We start from the raw sequence: 18179 nt of genomic DNA, 5'->3' as shown, positions 1-18179 counted from the left end.
ACCTGCCACAGAAAATTTTCTGTATTTTCAAGTCCCTAATGACTTGATTTCCAGCATTTTGGGGGACAACTACTGACGAATCCGTCTCAACAGAGTGAGTTCTGTTGAGAAAATACCATTTATCACTGCACATTTCTTATTTTATCACTGCACATTCTATTTTATCACTGCACAAATTGAGTTGCGAGATCGATTAAGCGGAGTAAATTACTATAAAGAACATTACCAAATCCAAGGGGAATTGGATTTGAATTTGGAGTTTGAGTTAGTGAGGAGTTCGAGTTAAGCGAGTCCGAGTTAGCGGTGGACTACTGTACTTATCAGGGCCACTGATCAGGGCCTGTTCATATGGGCAAATGTTCCTGACCAACCAAATTTTTTGTTCTGTTCATATGGCGAAACTTTATTTCGCGTTCCCCTGCAAACCGGTTAAAGTCTCAGCTGTGACGTATGCTATTCCTGGTTGAAAGTTGGCGACAAATTAAGAATTTTACAAAGTTGCTGACTACGCAGAAAATCAGCCCTGCAGGCGGAAAAATTACGCTCACATGCATAAGGAAAATATTCTCCTCATGTCATATATTTCCGCTCCACATATATATTTTTCCTCATATAAAATATTTTCGTGTCATATGAAAGCAATCAAGTTTATGGAATTATTTGTTAATGAGGCTAGATCTCGTTGCCGAAAATTTCCCTCGTTAACCGGGAAAACTTTTGCCCATATGAACAGGTCCTCAGAAACCAGGTTCTCGACAAAATTGAATTATCATTACCTACTTTATGATATAACTTCGGCTCTTGAAAATTAATTAGATTAATTTTATTATCTCTTCCTTCGTTTTTTAGTCAATTGTAAGTCAAAAAAGATGATGTAAAGTCCGTTCTGCGCATGTATTCTGCGCAGCAACACATTCCATTAGTGGGGGAGCAAATTTTGGAATGTTGAAGCCGGTTTTCCACTAGCGATATTTTTGCGCGATTCGACATTTTACTTTTGTTCCAGAGCTCTCAACTGCAACCATCTAGAACAAATTGCTGAAATACAAAGGAATAAAATCGTTACAAGAGTATGTAAAGATGATTTAAAGATGATTATGTATGATGTAAAGTCCGTTCTGCGCATATATTCTGCGCATAACAATGTTTCTTTACGTTTGTTATATAGCTTTTTTCTAGCAGCCTTATCTTCGTCACTCGCAATAGACCTTTCTTATAATGACGTCAAACGCGGAAAGTCTGATGTTACACGAAATTTGATTGGCTCCAGAAAATTATCGAGCCAATCAAACTTCGTGTAACATCAGACTTTCCGCGTTTTACGCCATTATGAAAAAGGTCTATTCGAGCCTCTTCGCCTTGCGACGTTCGCCTCGAACCACTGCCCCCAGTGATTGCCCCGAACTGTCCGCCATTTGTAAAGGCCCACATAGACAGGACGCGAATTGGCAACGCGACGCGAATGTTTAACGTTTTTTATTTTTCAAAATGAAATAAATTTCAACCTATCATAATATTCTTGTATATTACATAACAATAATAAATTTTGACTGCTCTGGGCGTCAATAGATTCAAATTTTGCTTCCAGAATTTAATTTATATGCTTCTGAAAACTCAAAATTCGCGTCGCGTTGCCGCTTCGCGTCCGGTCTGTGTCGACCTTAATACAACGCGCTAATATCGCATATCATGAAGGCCGACACACACCGGACGCGATTTGCCAACGCGACGCGAATATGGCGAATTTTTCAGTTTTTAAAATTTACTAAGTTTGACAATGCCATGAAATCCTTGGTAATTACTGAAAGATATACATTTTGACTGGTCTGTTACCTATACCTAGGCTGAATTTATTTGCTTCTGAAAATGAAAAATTCGCGTCGCGTAAGCGAATCGCGTCCAGTGTATGTGGGCCTTAAGGGCTGTTTTCCACTAGGCGAAATTTTGCGCGCAGAGCGGAATTTTTCATTGTCTGCACCAGGGCGTTTATATATAAGCGCCCTGGTCTGCACCATGTGTGTGCGCGCTTTCACGCAGAACTAACGTGAGAAAAACAAAGAAAAATTCCGCTCTGCGCGCATAATTCCGCCTAATGGAAAACAGGGTTGATACTATTAGAAGGAAGAACGAGGAGAAATGACTCCAGGCGTATGATAAACCAGTTTTGTTTAGGTCAGAATCAGAGCAGTGGCTGGTTGTGGTTATCAGGAAATCGATTAACTCTGAGAGGACTGGAAACTAGGTGCAACGGTGCATGCGCTACAGGGTCCGTTATTGTCCATTTCTTCTTTCACTGTAATAAATGCACTCAATGATTAGGAGAATAATGAGAACAATGAGAACGAAGTGCCTCCTGGTCCGAGCCTCCGATATGACATAATAAGAAAAGTATAGAAAATTTATTACTCTGGCGTCAGCGACGGAGTGGAAAATTCGCCTTTTTTTTTTTTTTTTTTATTTTTCGTGGTCGCAAGTGTTTTTGGCGCGAATTATACTGGTATTTGAAAAGTGTATGTGACCGTATTTATCTACGTCACAGTTTTGTCTCCCAAAAGTTGTGGTGCACAGCTCGAAATCCTGGCTAATTTTCCGATGCGCGATTTGATTTCGCTCGCACGATATGGCAATTCCTCCAAGAGGAGCAAATCAGTTATAAACCGTTCTTTTGATGCTGTTCGATTAGGTTTAGATTTAATTCGGGTAAGAATATATTTAATACATGGAGATTCTTGTCTTATTTTAATAATATCGCTGCTATTTCGCCGTTTAACAAGTTGTGGTCGTGCATGGACGCGTTGACACGTCGCAGTTTGCACAGGATTGAAGATTTAATATAAGCGCGAATTCCAAAGTGTAAGACAAAGTTAACACATCATGCGGTTTATTTACATTTTTTTGAACAATTGAACTTCAAATACTTTTTAAAGTACGATGTGCTTCTGAATATCGCGATCGAACAACATTTAGGTTGGCAAGACATCTAAATGAGCATGAGCTGTATTGTTTATGTTCAGAAGTTTTAAATTGAAGACTGGCACGTGCGCGGCACGCCGGAGTTAACGCAAGCACAGGCGTCTTGTTATTGGTAAATTAGGCAAATTGTTATTGTTTAGGCAGATTTAGCATAAGGACGTGAACGTCAAGGAGGACGTGAAAATGGCTTGGCATATCCATATATAGACGCATCACGCCATTTATTCGCCATTTTCACGTCCTCTTTGACGCTCACGTCCTCATGCTAAATCTCCCTAAAATTACGTACAGCTCTTGCCTTTACCCGCATCATTGGACAGCCCGAAGCTTACATGGGCAAAAAGGGTGTAACAGGTGTGTTTGGTCACGTGACTTTGTCTATTTCAACAACACAAATATAGCGTAAAGATGGCTTCGAATTTACAATGCAATAATTTTCATGAATCTTTCGATCTTAAGGAAGAATTAGGAAAGTAGGTATTTGCTTTGATGTATAAGAATGGATATGATGGTTTATCCTTTTATTAGATTGCCTTCAGAACAGATTTCATAAATCGAAAAAGGGATAATTTATATTCGACTTTTGTTATAGAGGGGCTTTTAGCGTTGTACGAAGATGTGTTCACAAAGAAACCAAAGTCGATTATGCAGCTAAGATTATACATACAAGAAAGCTATCTTCCAGAGGTATGTGGAACGTATTATTAGCCATTTGTGTATGCCGATGAATATATTCTTACATAATATTTTTTTATTCATGCAAGTTTATTAAATGCAGAAGGCTTCGAAAATTATATAATATTGTATAGTGTTCACTGAAAAGTACATCTAAAATTTTCAAAATCATTTTATGAGCTGTGAGATATGGTTAGAAACGTATGTTTTGCGCCTTGTCTATGTTTGTACGATGTGATAAAAATAAACTGTGGTCATAATCTGGGCAGGAAGAAGGCATTGAATTTCGGTGTAGCAGAAGCAATATGATCGGATGATCTTTCGACTTCTAGAAACATTTATATGAACACTAGATGGTTTGCGTTCTCTATTGAGTGGGCGACCTTTATTTTTGTATATTTCTCTTGACCTTGCGGTCTAAAAATTTAGCATATGCATTCGGCATTTTGACGCCATTCTACCAAATTCCCAGCTGCCTACACATTCGAACGAAGATCTTACGTTTAGGGTCCGCAGGGCATAAAAATCCGAAATTAGTAAATCCAATTTTAATTTTAGCGATTTCGAAATACAATCCGAAATTGATGTTGTGGATTTTGTCTGTATTGTTGTTTATATAATTTGTCAAAGTTGTTTTGAAATTCTCACCGGGGCGAAAATATATTTCATGCATAACTGTAATTTTCATCTTGCATTAAAGTCTCTGGAAGCATGTCTAGCCTTAAATCAGTGATGTTAGATTGATCTAAAAGCTAAAGGATTTTAACCTATGTAATCATCGACTATATATATACAGTACACAACACTTTACACGAAGCAATTGTCGTTCAGAATTCAGCCTTAACACCTGAAGCTATATTCACTGATCGTTTAAAGTGTATAGATATAAACCAAGTTTTTCTCTCTTTTAGATCTTCAAAAACTCGAGAGAGAAGCTCGTATATGTAGACGCTTAAAGCATCCTAATATTGGTATTTTTCATTAATTTTATATTTTGCCGTTTCTAATGATGTATTTTCATGATAATTTCGTATGCAAATCCGTGATGTCCGAAATTGCTACATTCACGCGGTGTAAATGTATTAAATGTTCCAAGTTTGTTCGAATAAGTTTGAAAATAATCGATATTGTTGCAATTCACCGACTACGCCGAGAATATTATAGAATTTTTTGAAAATCGTAAAATGTTTGAATGTTAGTTTTCTAGAACATTGGAACCTTTTAATCGTTTAAAAGGTTTCTAATTGTGAATTTTAAAAAATATTTTAAATATTTTTCTACGAAAATATCAAATTTTGCTACTTCAACTAAACCTGAAGGCTGTTAAAGCATTATTGGATGCTTTTGAAGTTTTAATTTTTTCCGCTGGGCACAATTTGTTTGACATTTATGGCTTGCTGTGCGGTTAGAAAATTGCGTAGTTAAATAAAACATATGCCACTAATCTGAATTCTTGGATTGCAAATATAGGATGCATTAGAGAGCTCTTAATGAATAAACTAGTTTCCTGTGGCTGACACTAAGTTAGCAGCGAATTGAAAGTGTTTTTTTAATTGTGGACAGAAATGCTTTGTGGGTCCATTCTATTCATGTCAGAGTAAATTAGACTGACCTGTGCAGAAATTCATTACCTGTTTGACAAAAAAATTTTTTGCTATGAACAGTAAATGGTCATTCACAACGAAACAGCATTTCTCTGCTAGGAGAGGCTTAGAGGGAAAATCATGTTAAGACAGATAATACAGCAAAATAAAATAATTTCATCTGCCTTACAATTTATATGTCCAAATATGTTTGTAGTGTTTAGAACTAAACGAATATTCAAAAGTAAACTCTATGATGGTCAGTCTGTGATGGTCTCTGACAAATGTATGACTCCTTGATCTATTTTGTTGGGCCAGATGTTTTCTTATTAAATGAAATGCAAATAAAATATAATTTTAGTTTCATGTTTGTTTAATTCAGCACATATTCATTTAAATTAAATTTGTCTTTTAAACTGAAACCATGCAGGACCATGAATCACTTGGAAAATATAGTTTTAACAATTGGAAAATATAGTTTTAACTGATCTCATTCTGCATGCGAAGTAATTTCTTCCTATATTTACAGCAGGAGTAGATTTCTAGTTGATGATATTTTATAATGGACGCTTGTATGTATGACTTGCTACCTATGGGGCTTTATTTCAAGCATATGTAATACCAAATAAACAAACAGAAAATATGCCTAATAAACACATGAAGCATATGAAGTATATAAAACATACGAAGTATATACATTTCTCTTAGAAGTTTTGAGCACATACAGTTAATGATTAGGACATTAAAGAAGTTAGAAAGTGCAGAGTCCTCCCAACTTAGTAATATTTATAACTAGGGGTCTGCCCCCTGAGCCCTTGTGCAATGTTTTACACCCCTGTATTATTACATCTGAAATAAACTAGACAGCATTGGCTGGTTTATGATGCCTTTACTGGCATTACACAGGCATCACAAAAGCGTAGGTTCGATTCCTGCCAGAGGACCGATTGTTGACTCATTTTTCCATCAACTGTTCTTGGCTTGAATTTGAAGTGTGTATAATTCAACTCGAAATTAAGACCCTTTGAACCTCTAAAATTTATAACAGCCCTTTCCAAACAGATGTACCTTTGTAATTCTTATATGGGCACATGAATTATATTTAAAATTTGAACAACTATTGTTGTCAATATTAGGCCAATTAATTTTTTGAGATCTGTTTTTAAACACTTTATCTGTTTTTAAAAACGATTTTTCTGTTTTTAAACACTTTATCTGTTTTTAAAAACGATTTTTCTGTTTTTAAACACTTTATCTGTTTTTAAAAACGATTTATCAATAGACGAGTGAGACGACTTGTCAAATTATTGCAAATAATTAAGCAAGTTGAGGAACATTATTCTTTGTACCGACTATTACCTTGCCAAAACCGATTGCTTTGCCAAAACTAGGCCAGCTACCATTTCTCTTACGTTACATTTCTTTTACATAATGATTGCAACTTTGTAATCACATAGTAAATAAAATCTGTTAGTAAAGTGATGGTGCTACTCTGTCTCTGACATACCAACCGGACAGGCTGAAAAATTAGTTTGACGACCACGGTGGGAACCCGCGACCTTTGGTTTGATAGTCCAATGCTCTCCAACCGAGCTACTGGATCAAGAGGTACTAGGTTACGACACACAGATATGAAAAGGTCTAGATTGAGTTCCGAAATACCACTTGAGCCGTCTTGACCTGAAGCTGATTTGGAAGAGCATAACAACTACCACTGGCGTTAATTAAACCGCTCTATATTGTATAAACAATACAGAAACAAAATTATTTGGTTTTCTTTGTGGGGATATTGTAGGGCTATTGTTGTTGTCCAAAAAATATTGACCTAACCATCCAAATTCCAGAAAAACTAAAGCTAAAAAGACGAAAGAGGAAAATAATTTGCGAGAGATGAGTTCTATATTTTCCTTAACTGTTTGCACATGAGACTTGCGGTTGAAATTTTCACTACTGCTCTTATGTTATCACTTTTACTCTATTAAAATGAGACACCTCAATAGGACTTCCAACTATTTCGTTATAAAATCCAAATGAAATATGTCACAAGGGAATTGTTTTAATTTTCTTTAGTCCAACTACATGCAAGTATTGCGGAGGAGAGCGTTCACTACTTAGTATTTGATTTGTAAGTATATTGATTTGTAAAAATCAGGTGTAAATGAGATCTATTCCCCCAGTGAAGTTCCCTTTTTATTGAGTGTAAATATTGGCGAAATAACCATGTTCAGAAGTACGAAATATTATTTGCTAATAGAGAACGTTTCCAGCCGAGATGGATTCGTCAATAACTGTCCCATAAATGAAGAAAACAAGGCATAGAGCTTCCGATAGGCAGAAAATTATCCGGGAGAGATCCAATCTCTCCCTTGCAACTCCTAAGTCTTTACGTTATCCCCCTCCCCATTCTTAGAAAAGGTCCTGAGGCTGCAGCATTTCCGTTGATGATTTTAACTTTGAACAGTCGAGCGAGTCGTTAGTGTTATGTTAAAAATTCTCCGAGCATGCCTGGCAATAGTAAAACCCTTCTAAAAGACCTATTGTTTCATGACATTTAGAGTTACTGGTGGGGAATTATTTGAAGATATTGTAGCAAGAGAATATTATAGTGAAGCTGATGCCAGGTATTTTGAGACTTCTGCTAATCCTTGCTCCGTATGTTATATGGTATACAAATGTCACATCTGATTGAATGCATATTATGTTTATTTCAGTCATTGTATTCAACAAATATTAGAAAGTGTTCAACATTGTCATAGTATCGGAATTGTTCATAGAGATCTGAAGGTATAATTATTTTAATTAACATGGCCTGCAGCACACTTTCTTGAGATAGGACTTATTTTTAATTACCACGTCAGCGAAATGTGGTATAACAACTGCCTAAAAAAAGACAAAAATATTTGTCGCCGTTTTGATCCTTTGTCAGAAGAGTTAGTATTTATGTGCTCTGCTATACTGTACACTGTACACTGTACACTGTTCCTTAATTAGTTATATTAGTGACACGACGTTTACTATACCGAAACCCAGTCCAAACCTACTCCTAATTAACGAATAATTACCCTTGTAGAGACTATATATAGAGAGACTGTTTGTACGAGTTATAAAATTGTAGAAGAGTCTTATAAATAATTTTAACAGTCCTTTTATTTGAAAGCATTGGGTTTTCATTGCCAATATATCCTGTTAGTTGTAACAAAAGACTAACCTACTAAAAAATTTCCTATCATTTTAGCCAGAAAATCTGCTTCTTGAATCAAAAAAGAAGAATGCTGTTTGCAAATTGGCTGATTTTGGCCTGGCGATTGAAGTAGAAAATAACAAACCAGGATGGTATGGTAAGTAATTGGAGTAGATATTCCGTATACTGGGTAGTTGAACTTGGCCACATTAACTTCGAGAAATTCCAAGAGGTTTAAGGCCGCCTAGTTGCTATAGATTTTCGATCTATTTTCCACTTTTCATTTTCAGGTTTTGCCGGCACGCCAGGGTATCTCTCACCAGAAGTTTTGAAAAAGGAACATTATGGTTCAGCAGTTGATATCTGGGCTTGTGGTATGTTCTTCATATTCTGACGTCCTTTGATTCGAATCTCAAAAGCCAAAAATTACCGCTATTCTTTATGTCGTGAGTTACAAAGTAAATAATATCTATTGTTTACAGAGTAAAGAAAATCTATTATTTACTCTGTGGTGAGGCATTTGAGTGCATTGTTTACTGTGCTTTAAAATATTTTTATTGTGTTAGGTGTGATATTATATATTTTGCTTGTTGGATATCCACCCTTCTGGGATGAGGACCAACATAAATTGTACGGTCAAATCAAGGCTGGAGTTTACGATGTAAGTGGACCATATCTTAGTGTGTCCCTTCATGCGTTATTATTTTGAGGACTTTGATTAAGGGGTGCTAGTTTCGATAAGTGACAGACTTTGGACAAGTATGGAACCAGTTTATTTGTCTACATACAAAGACTCATTGAGTTGTATTTCTTTGCAGTATCCATCACCAGAATGGGACACAGTCACGGATGAGGCGAAGGTATATATGTCTAATGCATCTGCAATGCCTGTATAACAATGTGTTGATAGTCTTTCATCGTACAGTACGTTCATTGTTACTCAATTATTTAGGCACTAATTGACAAAATGTTAACTGTCAATCCTGAAAAACGGATTACATCCAGTGAAGCTTTGAAAGATCCCTGGATTCTTGTATGTTTTTTAAACTTGTTCACGTGCACGTACTTTATTATTTGATTTTTCTGTTAGTTAGTACTGTGGTAGTTAGTACTGATTTTTGTTCTAAGCGGTTATCTTGATTGTCGTTGTTTTTGTTGTTGGTTGGTTTCTTGTGAGTGGTATTTGTTGCTGGTTGTTGTTACTTTCGATTGTCCCTTGTGGTTGTCGTCACTGATTGTTTTTCATCACCACAAGGATTTGCTTCACGTTGTTTTATTGCATTCTTCATTATTTTCAACTGCTAATTGAGGTAATCATTCTGACGCTTATAGAACCGTGAACGAGTTGCTTCAAAGGTTCATCGTCAAGGAACCATTGATGGATTGAAAAAGTTCAATGCTCGACGAAAGTTAAAGGTTTGTCTTAGTAATTGCTGTATGTTAACGATACCGTGAACATTGCACCGTGTTGAAATGGTGTTTATTTCTATAAAAGGCCATTATAAAAGGTTATTTCTATACAAGCGTAAATACAGGTATGGCGCGGCCCAAATGAGTCAAAAGCATTCTTATAAACGGTAGTATTTGTGTGCGATTTAAATAATTATACTATATACGGCCTATTTTGATCGCGATCAAATTTGAAAATCTCATTGTTCTCAGTATTTATTTGTAGTCGAGGTGTCGAGTAATATATTTTTTCTGCGAGCAAAAATTTGTGCCCTTAAACAGAAATTCAAATTAGATATATCTACTTTGCAGATGCGACTTAAAATGTACATACTTTTCTGTATTTGGTTCACTTCCAGTATTTGTTGTTGTTGTTGTTGCCCTTGAAATTAGAATTGAAATTTGTTTTTTGCATTTGAATTTGAATTAGAATTGTTTTTGTTTGAGCAAAAGGTGGCATCCAACTTGCGCGTGCGCAATCCTTTGTTTTGTCATCTTTAATATTTTTGTTGATTGTCTAGGGGGCAATCTTAACTACAATGATTGCAAAGACTAACTTTCACGCAGGTATAGATATTAAAAACACAACGGATTGGCGGTTCTGATGACGTCGTCTACTTATGCGGAGCATACACGCGATATTCGTATTATTTATTGCGGCATTGAGCAGTTTCTTTAAAGGTAGTGAACTTGAGAATAAAATGTGTCGAGTGTATGATCAATATAACGTGTAAGGTAATGTTCACTACGATCCATGGTAAAGTCTCAATAATACGTGGTCAGCTCTTGACAATTAATCTGTTTCTTGTAGGCTAATCACTGAAATTCCGACGTTTACATTTGATCTTAATACGTGAACGTTCAATCGCGACGTCATCAGAGCAGCCATCCACTCAATGCAATGCATTCATTGTTCCATTCTTATCCCTTTTAGGGAGCTATACTAACAACCATAGTGGCTCGTAGGTTCTCGTCTAACTCAGGTGACTAACCTTATTTAAAAACTCAAATATATCCTAAATGAATTTATAATCAATTAAATTTAATATATATTTTTATAACTGTGTTAATTTATTACGCTTTTGAGTCTCTTTAATGAACATATATATAATCTGCGTTAATTTATTTAATTAATTGATGCTACAATTTCGTTATGATTTTTGATTATTTCATAATTATTATTATGAAACGGATATAATTTGTAATGATAAATGAAATATTTAACTTCAAATCAATCAAAAAATTTTATAAACATTTGGATTTAATTTTTGAATTCAATTTCTGTTGATTATTAAATATTTGAAATCAAAAGGCAAACAATATTAACTAAATTTTTCTAACTACTAATGAAGTTCTGTTTCAATCTGACGTGTGCTAACTAATGTGTAAAATGTATAACCAACATGCATACATAACGCCATTCTTACATTTCATTTCACGCAATGATGCAGTTTAGGCGCTTTATTTGTGATTACTTAACTTCTTACTTAGTGTGAATTATAACTGTCGTAATTTGGGTTCTTTGTGATAGAAGAGTTGGCCGATTCGTGTTAGCCAACTTTTTTTCTCTCCTCTTTGCGAATCATTCAAATGAAACCCAGCTTTTATCGTTGAAGTCGTTATAGTTCACACTAAATAATTGCACTTTGGAGGTGCTAAAAGCCATAGTCACTAGACATATGGTAAAGTATTCCATTCGTGTTGACATGGTGTTGTCAGTATGTCAAATTCCCATAAAGTTTGACTCAACTGCATGACCTTCTGGGAATTGTTTAATACAACTGGAAGTATATCTTGTCGACAGGATGCGAGTTTTATATGTGTGTACGTAAAGTTGTTTCTATTCTACATTCCACTAATTTAAGGCATATGTTTTTTAGTTCGTGCCCAATCCTCATCTTCTAAGAAAAAGGTATGGAAAACGATGACTTGTCTAAACACCTTAGCAGTACTAGCTTTTCTTCTCTCGTGAAATTAAGCAAATTGGAATTAATATATGAACCAATCAACTATAGCAGTGGTATTGTCAATTAGATTTTAAAGCATTAGGAAATTTCAATCAAAAAGTGTATATTTTCTTTTGGAAGAAAAACTTAAGCTTAACCCAGAGTGCTGCTGTTCTAGAGTAGATCATGCATTGCTCCCTCTGCTCACTATTTCCAAGTGGAATTAATAAACGGTCCATATATGGCATCCATATACACTATTTCTAAAGTAAAAATTCAAAATTCATGTCTTCATTGTTTCAAGCCTATACATCGTTGCGAGTTTTAGCATAAACATCTTGCAATATGCTCTTCAATGCTAAATTATATCTTTCTGCACAGAGTTCTGACGAAGAAGCTGTCTTACTGGAAGATGGAGATGCCTCGAAGCGAGATATAGAACAAGATATTATAAAGCTGACTCAAAAAATGCTCACGAGCATCACAACTGGCGATTTTGAAGCTTATAGGTAAGACTATGTTGATGCACAGTTGGTTTGGAGACTAAATATAAAAGTACAATACAACTCATTAACCCTATGTTATTGTCCAGGTTTATATAAAAAAGGTTCCTTTCTCGTCACGTGTCTATTGCATTTTAGCCAAACTTACTGATGGAATTCGTCTTATTAATCTCCCCAACCTTGACTTGAAAAATATGTTATTCCTATTGGCTTATATGTTCAAAATACAATAGACATGTGACGAGAAAGGAACAATTTTTTGCATAAAATCTACCTAACATAGTTAATGAGTTGTATTGTAGTTTTAGGTGGTCTCCAAACTATGTATATTATTAACTGTGGTTGATGTAGGTATCATGAACATTGAACCCTTACACTTTTTTGGGAGAGGGGAACGTCAATTTGTTTTTAAGCAACACTAAATTATCACTGTTAAATATGTATCGTTTTTTTGTAGTAAATTATGCGACTTCTCAATGACATGTTTCGAGCCAGAAACGAAAGGAAATCTTGTTCAAGGGTTAGAGTTTCATAAATTTTACATGGAAAATGGTAGGTTGAAAGTGGACGATGCATGCTAGATTTTATGATAGATGAACATTGTTTTAGTTTAATCCATAGAGTTTCCAATACTTCCTTCGTCGTTTTATGGTTCGGGGTTTTCGTTATCCGGCGAAAACGACAGTTCGATGAGATCGATTGTCATCCTCATGCAATGACAACTAAATCACCTGTTATACAATGTGACGTAGGTTTCTGACATCGCGAGAGCAGGAAAGCGGGATGCTTTCGCAATGCTTTGTGTTTAGTGGCCGATTGTAAATGAAGGTAGTTCACTTCTATCCATAGTTAGTAACAACTACGATTTAACTTCCCAAAATATAATTTGTAATTTGTTTATCCGTCCCCACTTTGTTACCTTAAACTAGCACGTAGGAAGTAGGTACCACCTCCTCCCTCCCCCCCCCCCCGCTCTCAGATAGAAGCTATAAAAATGCCGCAGAGGAAGTGTCTTTTTTACTAGCTGAAAGTGGCGGGTATAAAGGTGCGAGGCAACTTTTTTCCTCAATGTTTTTTTCCTGTCATTTTCTAGTGTTTTCCAAGAGAACAACACCAATCAACACAACACTTCTCACTCCCTTTGTTCACGTTTTAAGCGAAGACTCGGCAGCGATATGTTATGTGAGATTGACACAATATCTTGACAGGTACCATGACGAACGCTTTGTTTTCCCAGCAATAATATCTCGCTTTACATGAATATTTTGAAAACTTTCAGTATTATTATAATAATCACGAATACTTTAAGGCTAAATATGAATAACCGTAAATATTTTTACGCCAATACGCAATAGGCTCAAAAATATATTTGAAAACCATATTCACTGTTGCCAGCGACCGTCGCTCGTGTGTGCCAGTTCATTCAACCTGAAGCATTGCTTTTTGAATTTGTTTTTTTTAGCTCGGGTATGCCATTCACGTTGCAGTCCGAGGAGACGCGTGTTTGGCAGAAGAAATCTGGGCATTGGTTATGCGTACACTTCCATCGCTCGTCCCAGTCCTCATGAATACGCCACCCACCCCTTGATCACGTGCACGCCTGTGTAGTGCTGACGTCTAATTTTCCACTTCCGGCCGTAAATCAATATGAGCATTCTTGGTACATATATGGCTTCGAGTTTATATTTCATGTAGACATTAATTTTAGCATGGACGATACTATTTTAACCAGCGGACGTAGTGAATATTAATCAAGCAACATGAATTATTCATTTGCAGTCAGTGATGGAAATTTAGTGATTCAAATGCTTGTGTAGTATATAATGTAGATATTCTAGTTTTATGGAGAAGCAATTGCCCAGTTGCTTTGAAGAAGCGATGTGATATGAAGCTTAATTTAAAATTTGAGTTTGCTATTTGCAGACAATTAATGAACAATTGAGCTAAATTCTCCAAAGATTTTATAGTTAACCCGATCTGTCTCTGAAGAAAAAGGTTCAGGCCGCACTAAGGCATTCGTGACTTTTAAGTTTGAACAATAAACTGAAAGCAATTTTAAATTAGTTGGACGGCCTTCAAAAGGCCTTAATTTCATTTTCCAACAATAATTGGTAAACGTTTCAATAACATCGGAAAGTATGTGCACTCCTTTTGCTCCTAGCTGCTAGCGAATGAATTTTCTGAGACCCTTCTCGCTTTGTTGGCTTTGAAAATGACAACTTGAGAGCTTGACAACTTTACTGATTGTAGTTAAATTACCGAATTTCTATTTATGCTTGTCTTAAGAAAAGGGGTAAATTAAGCGGCAGTAACGAGTATATATATGCGGTTTGGTCATACAAATGATACAATGCGGGGTTCTGTAGACTTTCATTAGGGGCCAAGGGATATTTATTAAAACTCTCTTGAAATATAACTGAATTAGTTTGGGTGAAAAGTCATAGTCGAGTTAATATTTTTTGACTTGGTAAGTAGGGAGTTTGTGAATCATTCCTGCCCCACCCCAATTATAAGAACAGAAAATGGTGTATGCTTTGAGCTATTTATTCTATTTATTTTTTGCTTCATTTAAATAATAAATATAATGTTAAAATTTCCTGTATCAACATGAATTTTAGTAATTGAATAAAATGTGTATCGCTGATAAGGGAAGTTGTTTCATTCACTTCATAAAATGTATATACAGAAAGTATATTGTCATTTAGACAGCCTAGGATCCTTGCAAGAAAGTGAAATTGCGTTTTCCTCATTCAAGTAATCTAGTAAGAAGTTGACTCAAATACATAGTCCACTCAAATATAGTCACAAAAATACTTTCATTGTCAATCTGAATTTTGCTATGGTGGTCTGCCATAGACTAATGCTTTTGAAAATGTTCGAAGAAATCAAAATCTAATTCCTCTAGAAAGTTGCGGAGTATTGTAATTGTTTTTTATAATGCTTCTCCTTGGTTTCGTATTCTCTTTCAGTCCATAGGTCTTATTGTTTTTCCTGCTGCTTGCATTTTTTTCTTAAGTACTCTGTACTCTTTAGCGGTTAACTGCTTTCTCCCTTTTTCCTGCAATCAAAAGTACCCCACGTTACTATATATGCGAGCAAACTAATGCTATAGACCGTCGTATTCGAAAAAGAACAAGAGCGAAAACGAGGCTAGTCAGGTTTTCTTTTGCCAAAATTAGTCCAAAATTATTTGTTTTTTTCTAGATTATGATTGAAAGAAACATCGTTTTTGTAGCTTCTGACTGGTCCAGCGGAAATTCCGAAAATGAAAATCTGACTAGCCTCGCTTTTGTTCACCTCTTCACAGGCCTCTTGCTCTTTTTCGAATACGTCTATTCGTTGAGAATGTCTGCATGACACGGGGGTCACAGGGGTCTATATATATAGGGCCTGAGATCACCCGCGTCTACGATCATATGTATATATATAAGTTTGCGAAAGCCAAATTGAGATAAAATTGTATTAAAAATATCTCGTTACGGTTTACCTGTCCTTGGCCTTCATTTCTTGCTTTTGCAGCTGCTTTCTTGGTTCTGTAGTAAGAAACGTGTGACATTGCGTAGAAATAATTGGAAAAGACAAGATGTGTCTATATGTCAAATTGGACGTAATAACAAAGGTCGTCCTGACTTCAAATACAAAATTCTCACCGTATAGCGTCAGTGTCGTCGACCCCGGTTAGATCATGTTTTTTCACCCCCTCAGAGATATTTCCCAGCAACTTTGCTGACGCTATCTCCATTGCAACATTAGCAGTTTTCTTCAAAGCTGCTGCTATAGAGTTTGAGCGCTCGTGAGATTGCGGGGCTGATGCACCAGCTGACACATTTTTTGCCAATCCCCCCAAAGTCGTCCCAAACTTGGCGGCTCTGACAAATTTCGACACGGGTGTTTTTGGTTGCATCTCAAACCTGCCTTTGTTGCCAGAGGTTTTCTTCTTAGCGGCATATGCAGCGACCGCCATGTCGTATAACGCACGATACTGCGGCACTGGCATGTGTTCAAAATAAAGGAAACTACATTTAAGGCTAGTTTCCACTCAGGAAAATTCTCCTTTGGATCGGAAAAGACAGGAAAGTTTCCTTTGTATAAATGCCGCTTGAGAACTCACCGACAAAGGAAATTTTCCTGTCCGTTCCGATCCAAAGGAGATTTTTCCTGAGTGGAAACTAGCCTTTACTGGGTATTACTTTTCACAATCAGGAAATTCCGTTATCGACTGAGAAGGAATACGTTACACGTCTACTCACTTACTGCCTTATTACTCATAAGTGCGCATATATGAACAAAAGCCAGCGTAATGCCAGCCAGTGTGACATTTATATGAGTCACTATGACTTTTATATTGCTGAACTCATATTACTATAGACCAATCCATTAGTTTCCCAAACAGTAGTGTTCCCATTTAACAATTAGACAACGAGTCCGAGTTGTCCATGAGCGAATAGTCAACGAAGGCGAGTTGTCCATGAGCGAATAGTCAACGAAGGCGAAGCCTGAGTTGACTATTCGCTCATAGACAACTCGGACTCGTAGTTTAATTGTTTTAGTATACACCCTGTGCCTAGATATATTAATTTCGAGACACCGCAATTACACTGAAAAATGATTTAATTGATTTAATTTTATAAGGTCGCGCGAGTGAATTTTTCCCAAACGTTCACCATCACGAATAGACAATGGTTGAGTAACCAATCAGAATCTAGGAATGGAGGCACATAAATTATGATGATCATCTCTTCATTAACGTTTCCACGTTTTGTGTTTGGTAACCCCTTAGTGGTATGAGTACAGGGATACAGAACGTACCTTGCGTACAACGATCTGCTCTACTACCAAGCTTGCATAGAACAGTGTTAAAAAGAAAATCAGAAATCCCCCCATCTCGTTTCGCCATTAGTCGCTGTAACTCTCCCAGTTCCATATCCATGACCAATATTTCGGTATTCGCCAAAGCTGTAATATGATGTTTCGAGCGACCGAGCACAAATTCCACGTCACCAATTATTTCGCAAGCCCCTAAAGTGGCCACTGTCACATTTTTTTGCTTCAAAATTTCCTCAGCAGCTACATAACCTCGCTTCATAATTTCCCGCCGTTTTTGGATTATCGTAAGTGGTTTCTGGTCACCACCAAGTTCGTACTGCTGGTTCAACATTTTTGGATTCATTTTTAGCAAAGCCTCCCCCCGGCAGATAATGGTAATACTCTTCACAAGGTCCCCTTGGCGCACGATCGCACTCCCATAATGCAATCGTCTCGCTCGCATTTTCTCCAGAAGCGTGACGCGGTAGTCGTAGGGAAAACCTGTCGAGTAAAATGTGTAGTAAAAAGGCGGTGCCCCCACATCACAACATGTTTTCTAACTCACAATAGTCTTTGTATATTCGTGATTAGTTGACAAGCTCTCATGAAAGCCGTTAACTAGCCAGCCTTTAAAGTAGGATTTTCCTAACATTTTTGTTAAAAAATAGGATTAAGACCCTCATTCAGAAGAAAATGATCGCACTGAAAACCGCAGCACGAGCTCCATATAAGCTTCAATTAGTGTTCTATAAGTACCTTTAAATAACGGTGAAGTCTGCATGAATCGAAGTTGGTCTCTCATATCCAAATATCTATCCGCCAGTAACCCCTGGTATACCTTACAATCCACTATCAGCAGGTGTAATTCGTCAGCAATTACGGTTGCATTTCGTTCCTTGTTTGTCTTGTAGAAACACAGATCGCCAAATTTGTCGCCGCTTTTAGCACGGCAACTTCGGCGCCGAATTTTGAGCGCTCTTTGTGATTTTGACGATGGTTGTTCGCATGCCTGATTCGTCATGCACCAGGTTGTCCAAATCTTCTGTTCGTTTTGCATAAACTG

At 36.5% G+C, this 18179-nt stretch overlaps 1 protein-coding gene across 3 annotated transcripts; it reads left to right on the top strand.

Annotated features, from left to right (window-relative positions):
- Window positions 1-3334: 3334 nt before the first annotated feature.
- Window positions 3335-14947, top strand: LOC114532872 (calcium/calmodulin-dependent protein kinase type II alpha chain-like). 3 transcript variants are annotated; one of them, XM_028554466.1, is made up of 18 exons: window positions 3335-3446; window positions 3566-3660; window positions 4560-4619; window positions 7302-7356; window positions 7787-7852; window positions 7943-8015; window positions 8467-8569; window positions 8703-8786; window positions 8979-9073; window positions 9231-9272; window positions 9365-9445; window positions 9745-9828; window positions 10796-10844; window positions 11742-11773; window positions 12189-12316; window positions 12768-12862; window positions 13404-13518; window positions 13773-14947. In XM_028554466.1, exons 1-18 carry the CDS (start codon window positions 3382-3384, stop codon window positions 13876-13878), a joined length of 1428 nt encoding a protein of 475 aa, XP_028410267.1. In that variant the 5' UTR covers window positions 3335-3381; the 3' UTR covers window positions 13879-14947. The 3 variants fall into 3 exon arrangements, with proteins under 3 accessions (XP_028410267.1, XP_028410268.1, XP_028410269.1); XM_028554467.1 differs by lacking the exon at window positions 10796-10844 and adding an exon at window positions 10383-10428; XM_028554468.1 differs by lacking the exons at window positions 12768-12862; window positions 13404-13518; window positions 13773-14947 and adding an exon at window positions 10383-10428 and having other exon boundaries at window positions 12189-12249.
- Window positions 14948-18179: the final 3232 nt, after the last annotated feature.

The sequence above is a fragment of the Dendronephthya gigantea genome, unplaced genomic scaffold, assembly GCF_004324835.1.
Source record: "Dendronephthya gigantea isolate DGI-Jeju-01 unplaced genomic scaffold, DenGig_1.0 000081F, whole genome shotgun sequence".
Taxonomy (NCBI): Eukaryota; Metazoa; Cnidaria; class Anthozoa; order Malacalcyonacea; family Nephtheidae; genus Dendronephthya; species Dendronephthya gigantea.
Note: the sequence above shows the minus strand (reverse complement) of the source record. Positions and strands in the feature narration are given on the sequence as shown.

Bases quoted from the DNA above. Each gene is read 5' to 3' on its own strand.
- LOC114532872 (XM_028554466.1), top strand. From the start codon at position 3,382: ATGGCTTCGAATTTACAATGCAATAATTTTCATGAATCTTTCGATCTT. The intron at 7,853-7,942 runs GTATTTTGAGAC...TGTTTATTTCAG, and splicing joins TATAGTGAAGCTGATGCCAG to TCATTGTATTCAACAAATAT. The intron at 9,273-9,364 runs GTATATATGTCT...TCAATTATTTAG, and splicing joins CAGTCACGGATGAGGCGAAG to GCACTAATTGACAAAATGTT.